Source organism: Garra rufa, chromosome 22, assembly GCF_049309525.1.
Source record: "Garra rufa chromosome 22, GarRuf1.0, whole genome shotgun sequence".
NCBI lineage: Eukaryota > Metazoa > Chordata > Actinopteri > Cypriniformes > Cyprinidae > Garra > Garra rufa.
The window spans coordinates 21563404-21574216 of record NC_133382.1 but is presented as its reverse complement, the minus strand read 5'-3'; the positions used below and the strand labels follow the sequence as shown (position 1 = coordinate 21574216).

Below are 10813 nucleotides of genomic sequence, written 5' to 3'. Positions count from 1 at the left end.
CCAAAATCTGTACTTACAGGATAACATCTGTGAATAATTTTAACTTTATTAGAAATAACATATTTTCATGGTAACGTCCAAATGCTTTGCCAATATATACAATGAGGTTTAAGCCATTTTGATTTACATGGAGGATTGAATCCAACATTAAAGTTGTTTCTTATAAAACTGTTATTAAAACGTTTGTCAAAAAAGAAAGAACATTTACAAAAACTTGGGGATTCTGTAGTGTTATATTATTAATATTTACATCTGAGAATATGGTTAAAATTGTTATGCCAACCTGCTAGGAGAGATTTTACAGCGTTTTTAAGCCAATAAATTTTGGTTAAAAATAGTGAAAATAAGAACATACAAACCTTTTTCTGAACATCGGCGTTATTTCTTTCTGGTCACTGTGCTTCACTCTGGAAATTATCAAGTGTATTACCGCCTACAAGTAACAAAATCGTTTGGAAAGATATTATAATTCTAACAGTTAACATATTTACAAAGACAAATAATATCTGAGTATATACAGTTGTGTAGTTGTGTGCAGAAACAATGAAGAACATATACCGGTTTAGTGAGCAGCGACAAAATGTTAGGAAAGTTTTACATCACAGTCGACTAAATGTCCCGCCCCCTGCTGAAGGAGAGGATTTGATTGGTTATACAACTGTGTTGGCAGTCTGTTTGCGCAATCCTATAGGTCAACTCTCATGCTCGTAGGGAGAGTCTAGATTTATTATTATTTTTATTTAAATATTTTACAGTTTGTTTTACACTACGCTTCTGCATTGAGTCCTTACCAGTGATGTTTTTACTCTGTCCAGCAGAAGAAAGAAAGAAAGAAAGCCTCCCTTGCTTTTCAGTCTGAGCACGTTTTAATATAAAAATAATTTTAATAAAGTTTTTACTAAAAGCTGAACTATATATCAGATAAGTACTGATATATAGATGATGTACTGATGCACAGTAGTGCAATGAGACGACATATGACAACATGTATTTTATGTTTTATTTATACACATGAATAATCAGTCAGCTTATATAAATAAAATAGAATGATTAGCATTTCCATAGACATTAACTACACATAAACACTGATATAATAAATATCTCATTGTTATCTTATTAATGGTTACAGGATGAGCAGATAACACTCAGAGGAATAATTTGTGTCAAAACACATACTGTTACTTCCATACATGAAAGTAGACAAGCTTAGATACATTTTTACAACTACTGATCCACATAAAACATGCACAGATAAATGATATAAATGAATAAAGAGATATGTGACCCTGGACCACAAAACCAGTCATAAGGTTAAATTTTACAAAACTGAGATGTATACATCATATGAACGCTCAATAAATAAGCTTTCTGTTGATATATGATTTGTAAGGATAGGACAATATTTGTCCGAGATACATCTATTTGAAAATCTGGAATCTGAGGGTGCAAAAAAATCAAAATACTGAGAAAATCACCTTTAAATATCTCCAAATTAAGTTCTTAACAATGCATATCACTAATCAAAAATTACTTTTTGATATATTTATAGTAGAAATTTGACAAAAAATCTACATGGAACATGATCTTTACTTAATTTCCTAATGTTTTTTGGCATAAAAGAAAAATCAATAATTTTGACCCATACAATGTATTTTTGGCTATTGCTACAAATATACCCCAGCGACTTAAGACTGGTTTTGTGGTCCAGGGTCACATATATTAATGTAGCAATCATAATAGGAATGATTTTTTCATTAAGTGGGCCCAGCCCACAAAGATGTTGATTCGTCTGAATAGAAAAGTTGCTTTTTATTTGGTTCCAGTAAATCTCTGTTAAGGTATAAATGTTCAAACAGAAGTGCAGAAGCATAACCTGCTCTGTTGTTAAAAGCGACTATGCACTTTAGGAGACCATACGGTTATAACTCCCCGTCCATCCAGCAGGGCAAAGAAAGGGTACAGCTTCTCACGAAAGTGTTTCGTGAAGGTGTAGATGTGTGATTTGTTCTCTGCATTGTAGAACGAAATCTGTCCCTCTTCGTAATCGATGTATATTCCCATCCTTTTGGGCACCAGCAGCACTGGCAGTGCTGTTTCGGGATTGGTGCATGCGAAAAACTGACGTGTGCTGCGCCACAGGACCCAATAACCAGTAGAGGGATTCATTGGAAAGCGGCCACGTCTCCTTGAGGATGCAGTCGTCACACCAACTTTCCAATACCCATTGTTTGCAAATTCCACTTCCCAGTAATGACGGCCAGCCGTGTAGCCCTCCCAGCCTAGGACACAGGGCAAGCTATCAAATCGCTGAAGGCTGTCAGGCACATTGGCTTCTGTTTGGCCCTCCTGAACCTTCTTGTGGTCCTCAGAGAGCTGTAGCCAAGGTTGGTTGGTCATGGGATCAAGAGTTACATCAGCTGTTTGAGAGAAAGACGTGAAAGCGTTAGGACTAATACATTTAACACTTTGTTAAAGCTGAAGTGAAGGGTTTTATATGAGAGAAACGTACCTCCTGCGCTGAGAATCCAGTTCCAGACTGAAAAAAGAGAGAAACATACACAGTTGAATACTCAATTGACTAGTTAAGAAAGTGAATCATCATGACAGCTAGACCAACATACTCCCATAGCAAATCGTAACTATGGACCATTTTATTGACATTTCCAGTTATTAATATTGTAAATCTAGTTTTTTAATGTACACTTCCAGTCAACAGTTTTTGAACAGTATGATTTTTTATGTTTTTTAAAGAAGTCTCGTCTGCTCACCAAGCCTGCATTTATTTGAAAGTACAGCAAAAACAGTAAAATTCTGAAATATTTTTACTATGTAAAATAACTGATTTCTTTTTGAATATATTTTAAAATGCAATTTTTTAGCATCATTACTCCAGTCCTATGACCCTTCAGAAAACATTCTAATATTCTTTTTCTTGCTTAATAACATTATTATTATGTTGAAAACAGCTGAGTAATTTTTTTCAGGTTTCTTTGATGAATAGAAAGTTCAGAAGAACAGCATTTATCTGAAATAATTTTTTGTAACAGTATAAATGTCTTTAGCATCAGTTTTGATTAACTTAAAGCATCCTTTCTGAATAAAAGTATTCATTTCTATTATTTATTTCCCCCGTGAAAAGAAATTATACTGACTCCAAGCATTTGAATTTTGTATAATGTTACAAAAGCTTTTTATTTCAGATAAATGCTGATCTTTGGGTCTTTCTATTCACCAAAGAATCCTGAAAAAATTTACTCAGCTGTTTTCAATACTGATGATAATAACAATAATAAATGTTTCTTGAACAGCAAATCAGCAAATTAGAATGATTTCTGAAGGATCATGTGACACTGAAGACTGGAGTAATGATGCTGAAAATTTAGCTTTGATCACTGGAATAAATTACATTTTAAAATATATTCAAATAGAAAGCATTTTAAATAGTAAAAATATTTCTTTGACTCTATATTGGATCAAATAAATGCAGGTTTGGTTCGCATTAGAGACTTCTTTAAAGGGTCATGAAACCCCAAAACACTTTTTTTCGTTTTTATTATAAAACTTACTGTTCAAAAACTTGACTAGTAGTGTATATATGTATTTTTTTTCTCTTATGGAAAGTTATAGAAATGCTATTGTTTTTTAATATCCCAAATGTGCTCCATAGGGTCTGATAAAAGTAGTTACCTGAATTAGGGATGTATCGTGCCATGCCTGTTCAAAAACAAAAAAGAACCAAGAAGAGCGTTATTAATATTCATTGGTGTGTTTTTCAGCTTTATTGACATTTTTAGCTTTTTTTTTTAGTTTTAGGTTAGATTTCAGTTCCCTCACCAGCTTTCCAGGTGCGTTGCTTAGCTGAAAGCCATAGATGGGGAACCATGCCCTGAAATAAATATAAAAAACAGATTCTATGAGACACCCTGCAACTCTTATACTGTACATTAGGGTTAAAATGACATCCTGTATGATGTATTTATAGACTTTTGTTTCAAGTTGGAAATCAAATGAGTGGCCCTGTCGCCAAAGTTTAAAGTTTAACCACACAGATAACATGTTATGATTTTTAAAATCATCATTTGATAAATTATTTTACATCACTTTTAAACAAACACTGGTGTGCTGTAAACCAATGCTGTTGTCTTGCACTTTGTTCGTTAAATGAGAATGAATTCCCTTTTCCCGTCCATAAATTTATCAGCACTATCTCTGAAGCAACTTGAGGCAATTTAATTTTATAGCCTCACACTTGAGCCTGATAAGAAAACTCACATACTGTATTGCATATTTTATCACAGATATGGAACTATAGTGTATTTGTATCTATTGTTTATTTCCTTACTACGATAAAGTGCGGTGATATAGACACAATATTAGTTTTTCAGTTATATATTCACAATTTCCTCATAAAATGGCACTGCATTCCAAAATAGTGGAAGAAGTGCATTCACAGCCATCCTACCTTGCTGTCTTCTTTCAGAAGACTCCAAGTGATGAACTCCAGTAGTGGCATGAGGGAAACCAGCTTCTTCTTCTTCAGTCCCAGAACTCGCAACAGCCGTGCCAGGTCATCTCCCAACACTCCAGAGCTCTGCATTTGGACAGAAAGAACAAATATATTGTAACATACTTTCAGTCACTCCTCATTATCTTATCATTTAGACTAAATGAACACATACTGTATATTAAAGTCCTGTTTCACAAGTGGAGATTTTGAAAGATAAACTAATTCCCAGAAAACCAATTCTGGACTTGGGACAACTTCATGTGTTTGTGACTATGGATAAGAGACATAATATAGATATGCTTGCAATCCCACCTCTGACACAGTCTGTATCTCCTTGGCCCAACTCATGATCCTCTTCTGTAGCACATCACTCTGATCTTTATCCTCTTCCTCGTCTTGATTAATCCTCTCCTTTATCCACGGATGTTTTTCAGACAGCTGGGGTTCACACAGACACAAAGAAAGCTTAGTTTGAGCAAGTCATCATATATGATCACTGTGACATTTGTCATTTGTTTGTAGTACAGGCAGTTTCACCTTATCTACATTCTGAAGTTCACTGGCCCATTGCAGAATAAGTTTGCGACTCTCTTCAAGACTGCGCTCAGTTCTGGAGTCTGTCGGCAGCCCTGCCTGCCTGCTGCACCCTTCATCGGGATCATCCTCATTCTGTGAATCACAGACACACATTTATAGAAGCACAATATAAAGGAAGTATTGATTTTGAATATTTAATTGTGCATGTTGACATCCCCTATTTTTGCATTTGACGTCATCTAATGCACACTTAAAAGGATAGCTCACCCAAAAATAAAAATTCTGTCATTAATTACTCACTCTCATGTTGTTCCAAACCTGTAAGACATTTGTTAGTCTTCAGAACACAAATTAAGATATTTTTGATTAAATCCGAAAGCTTTCTGATAGCTCCACAGGGAGTAACGGTCCAGAAAGGTACCAAGAACATCAACAAAATAGTCCATGCACAAAAAATTTAAATAACTTTATTCCTCCTCTGCGTCCCCCCAGCACTATTTTGGAGAGTACCACAACACACACACACACATACTTTCCTTTAAATGTAAACAATGCATAGTACTCTCCAAAATGGCGCTAGGGGATGCAGAGAGAAGAAAGGGTTGGGTTTAGTCTAAAATATCTTCATTTGTGTTCTGAATTAAGGTCTTACGGGTTTGCAACAACATAGGGGTGAGTAATTAATGACAGAATTTTCATTTTTGGGTGAACTGTCCCTTTAATCTTTAAATAATGTTGTAATACACAAATTTGTGATACTTACCAGAATATGCTGGTTAGGTATGTTTTGATGCAGGGATGCTGCTTTAGCTGGTTAATGCTGGTCTTTAGCTGGTCCTTAGCTAGTCATGTTGCTGGTCAAGAACCAACATAAACCAGCAAAAGACCAGCTTGATCCAGCTTAAACCAGCCTACCAGCATCAAAACATACCTAACCAGCATATGCTGTTTTTTTCAAGAGGGTCATGATATTATGTATGATATTAACTTTCTTTTTCGTGCTGCTTTTGTTAGCTGAAATAAATAGGCTAACTGAAATATTATCTGACAACTGCACAACACAAATAGTGAAACAAGGCCCAGAATTTCTAGGTTATTATTGTAAGGAATAACTGACGATGTTCGTTGAATTATTAGAAAACAATGCACACCCGAAGTAGTGATGCGGCCACGACGCGGAGCAATTCCGTTTTTATTAGGGTTACCACACTTGTAATACAAGTTGTATTTAAAGGCAATCGTCCGTTTTTTTGTATTTAAAACGCATTTGTGAGTAGGATTAATTTCTTACGCAGACTAATTCAGTAGATAGTAAAGTTATGAGAGAGAGAGAGAGAGAGAGAGAGAGAGAGAGAGAGAGAGAGAGATTAAGCATGTTTGAATTAAAGTTACCTGTCTCTCAACAGTGTTTGGCAGCGTCTCTAATAGTGAAACTATAATTTCGTCTTTTCCAGCAACACTACGGGTGTTACCTCGCTGGTAAGAAATGTCATGTTCCTTTTAATTTGCTAAACATTTTCTCAGATAAAACCGTCAGAGTAGCGCTAAACAAAACGTTCATGTCCGCTTTTTTTTTCTCGTGTGTGCGCTTTCCATCAAAAGCTTGGAAACAATCCGTCAATTTTTTCCAATTATTTACTATATTTATTGACTTCAGTATAAATAAATCAGTGTCGTTGTGGGTTTTGGTTAGTTTGCTGTTTGTTTTGGTTAGTTTGCTGTTGTAAACTCTAACATAAGGATTTTTGAAATAACTGAAATCATTTGATGAAGTGATATGGGCATGCGAGGCGGTCAAGACCTGCCTGGAACTACTTTCCCGTCAGCCAAATAAATTCCGGAATTCAACAACCCAGTAGAATAAACAGGTGTTATCAGTTACCCTGGGCAAACATAAACTAATCATCTAGCATTGCACATTTTTCACATTGCGACAGTTATCATATAATAGCATGGATAATAAAAAGTCACTGATTGCTGTCGAAACTATTACTTGGGTTGTTAAACACACCTGTCTGTTGAAAATTGAAACTAGATCTAAATAGAAACAATGCAATATACTATAATGTGCCTTGCAAAAGTATTCATACCCCCTCATTTTTTTCACGTTTTGTTGCAGCATTATGTTAAACTGCTTTAAATTAGTTTTCCCCACATCAATTTACACTCCATACACCATAATATACACCATAATAATGACAAAGCAAAAAGAAACAGATTTGCAAATTTTACAAATTTATTCAAAACAAAACACTGAAATAGTACATTGCATAAGTATTCATACCCTTAACTCAGTACATATTTCAAGCACCTTTACAGCCTGAAGTGTTTTTGGGTATGATGTGACAAGCTTTGCACATCTGCATTTGGCAATTATCTGCCATTCTTTGCCTCACCTTTTCACCTCTCAAGCTCTGTCAGCTTGGATGGGGGCTGGCAGACATTTCTAGAGTCCTAGTTGTTCCAATCGTCTTCCATTATGGATAATGCTTCTGTGAACCTTCAATGCAGCAGATTTTTTTCTGAACTCTTCCCTAGATCATTGCCTTAACGCAAGTCTGTCACTGAGCTCTACAGGCAGTTATCTTGACCTCAGGACTTGGTTTTTGCTCTGATATGCATTTAAGCTGTTAGACCTTTTCTGAGAGCTGTGTGCCTTTCTAAATCATACTCATTCAAATGAATTTGCCACAGTTTAACTCCACTCGAAGTGTAGTAACATCTAGAAGCAATATGAATGCTCCTGAGCAAAATTTCTAATGTCCCAGAAAAGGGTATGAATACTTATGCAACGGGATCTTTTCAGTTTTTTATTTTTATTACATTTGCACAAATGTTAAAAACCTATTTTTTGCTTTGCCATTATGGAGTAGGGAGTATAGATTGATATGGGGAAAAAAATAATTTAAAGCAGTTTAACAGCAAGGCAGCAACATAACAAAATGTGGAAAAAAATGAAGGTGTATGAATATTTTTTCAAGGCACTGTATATACATCGGTCAATTATAAAATAACACATGGCCTACCTTGCAAACTTGTGCAACCTGTTGCTTCCAGTGGTTTATGAATCTGATGCACTCGTCCAAGCTCCGGAGGTCATTCAAGCTTTGCTGACGTTGTCTTTGCTGAAAACAAACACAGAATAGTTACCAAGAGTGTGGTGTACAAGTTACTGTGTCCATGACTGAACACTGCTTAACCATAACACCTGTGTTTGAGTTAGTATTACCTGTGAACGAGTAGAAAATCCACCACTGCTATTGATGTGGCTGATAGGGGCAGAACTGTGGACATGAATATCTTTCTCTGACAGCGTCCAGCGCACAACCCCAACAGAGTTACTCTGCTTCTGAGGCAATTCTGCAGAAGAACAGAACCATAGAAGGATCGTGAATTAATTGGTTTCATCTGAGTGTGCTTCCAGTTTGAAATAACTGAAACGTGTTACAGTTAAACAGAAACGCTCTACTTGTGTAACATTAAGAAATAGAAAGAGAACATGTATAAAAGCCATACTGTTTTCCTTCAGGATGCTCCTTATGCTTTTTGCCTGTTCACCTATACAAGAGATATTTTTTTAGAGGGATGTATTTATATTATAATTATTCCATGTTGATAACATCATTGGCTTAATTCTCAAGTAAATTAGCTTATGAGTTAAACTTACCCATGGTGAAGTGTTGAGAAGGCAAGTGAATGTTGAGGGTGTGTGGTGAAACTGACTTGTTGGTGCTCTCTCAGCCCCTCTTTTAGCTCATCATCTCCATAGTCCGATCTTTGGACCTCAGTTATTACTGACGTGATTGTATGAGGTGGAGGCCAAGAAATGCTACGTGTGAGATATGGTGTTTCCCAGCAATGATTCAGAGAGGAGTCAAAATGGCATGATGCCAAAAAGAAAGAGTCAATATACTCACGCATTGGTCACATGTGAAATCTCATGCCACATGTGCACTTACTGAGTCACTTAACACTTACTTAAAGACTGTATGTGGAGTTATTCCTCATTCTTTTAAATTGTATATTTAGTAACCTTTTGCAAACTACTCAAAAGACCTCATATTTGTGCGAGCATCCTTCCTATGCATGATTTTATTAGCCGGTAGATATTACACATGGATGCTTATATGACTGAAAACATTGTGCAACTGCCAGAAAATGAATGCTGTCTACCTGTGGGAGAGTTCAATAGCAAATGTTTGTGTAAATATGATCATTTGATCCGGTAAATTACACAAGTTTTGCTCACCTTTTTTTTTTTTTTTTTTTGGAAGTTTGTGCATTTCATTCCAGTTCATTTAAATAATTTCTCGTTGTTGGCTCATAAGCGAGTATCTGGATCATCACAGAAAATGCAAATGTAATGATAATGGCATGTTGTGTAAATCACATGTTTGACCTTTTAGGGGAAAAAGTTGATTACTGTAACTGCTGAAGATACAGCAGCAGGTGATGGCATGAACTTTATCCTAGTAACAATGTTTTTACACCCTGAAAGTCCATAAACATGAGATGGAAAGAGCTGGAAATGATTTTGTGGTGGTAATGGGGACATTTTCCATCTTTTGTGAGTCTTTGAAAATGTTAATATATTCCTAGCGTGTTCAGTTTAGTTTATGTTTAAATGTGTAAAATGTATTACTTCAGTTAAACTGAACTAAATCAGTCATAAGTGTCTATTTTGAAAGTTAGCTGAATGCATAAGCTTTCCATTGATGTTTCGTTGTTAGGATACAACTATTTGAAAATCTGGAATCTGAGGGTGCGAAAATAATCAAAATATTGGAAAATTGCCTTTGAAGTTGTCCAAATGAAGTTCTTAGCAATGCATATTACGAATAAAAATTAAATTTGAATATATTTACAGCAAGAAATTCACAAAATATCTTCATGGAACAGATCTTTACTTAATATCCTAATGATTTTTGGCATAAAAGAAAAATCGATCATTTTGACCCATATTTTTGCCTATTGCTACAAATACGCCCATGCTACTTAAGACTGGTTTTGTGGTCCAGGGTCACAAATATAACTGCTAAAAATCATATGTAACGATTATAAGCACTTCCAGTAGTCATTTAATTAAACACAATTAAACCTGCACACAACATATGCTTTTATAGGATAAAGAAACATTTAATGTCTAAAAAGCCACAAGTAGACATTTCTACTCATTTGTCATTTAAATTTCATTACATTTAATAAATAATTTTTAATTTCTACCCTGTTGTAGCTAAAATGTTTGGTTTAGTTATATTGTTTGATCTCAATACTTATTTACAAAAGTTAGCTAAAAATGTAGGCCTACTGCTGTTTTTATGGCTGTGTTAATGCAAATTGAACTAAAAAATAATAAATAAAAAATTAAAGGAACACTCCACTTTTTTTGGAAATAGGCTCATTCTCCAACTCCCCTCGAGTTAATAAGTTGAGTTTTACCGCTTTGAAATCCATTCAGCCGTTCTCCTGTTCTGGCGATATCACTTTTAGCATAGCTTAGCATAGATCATTGAATCCTATTAGACCAATAGCATCGCGTTCAAAAATGATCACCGAGTTTCCATATTTGTCGTATTTAAAACTTGACTCTTCTGCAGTTATATCGTGTACTAAGACCGGTGGAAATGCAAAGCTGCGAGTTTCTAGGCCGATAAGAAGTTTGGTGCCGTAATATGGCCGAAGCAGGCGGAGTATTATCAGAAATGAGTTCCCAGCTAGTTTAGCATTTGCACATGTGCTGCGTGGTATTACTGCGCCTGCTTCGGCCAT

At 35.4% G+C, this 10813-nt stretch overlaps 1 protein-coding gene across 1 annotated transcript; it reads right to left on the bottom strand.

Moving 5' to 3' along the window:
* Window positions 1–986: 986 nt before the first annotated feature.
* Window positions 987–8807, bottom strand: LOC141298150 (uncharacterized). The gene is made up of 11 exons (XM_073828663.1): window positions 8712–8807; window positions 8561–8602; window positions 8274–8404; window positions 8071–8169; window positions 5045–5176; window positions 4820–4945; window positions 4463–4591; window positions 3835–3886; window positions 3688–3714; window positions 2510–2536; window positions 987–2417 (listed from the first exon to the last, which is right to left on the bottom strand). The coding sequence occupies exons 1-11, from the start codon at window positions 8713–8715 to the stop codon at window positions 1885–1887; spliced, it is 1302 nt and encodes a 433-aa protein (XP_073684764.1). The 5' UTR covers window positions 8716–8807; the 3' UTR covers window positions 987–1884.
* Window positions 8808–10813: the final 2006 nt, after the last annotated feature.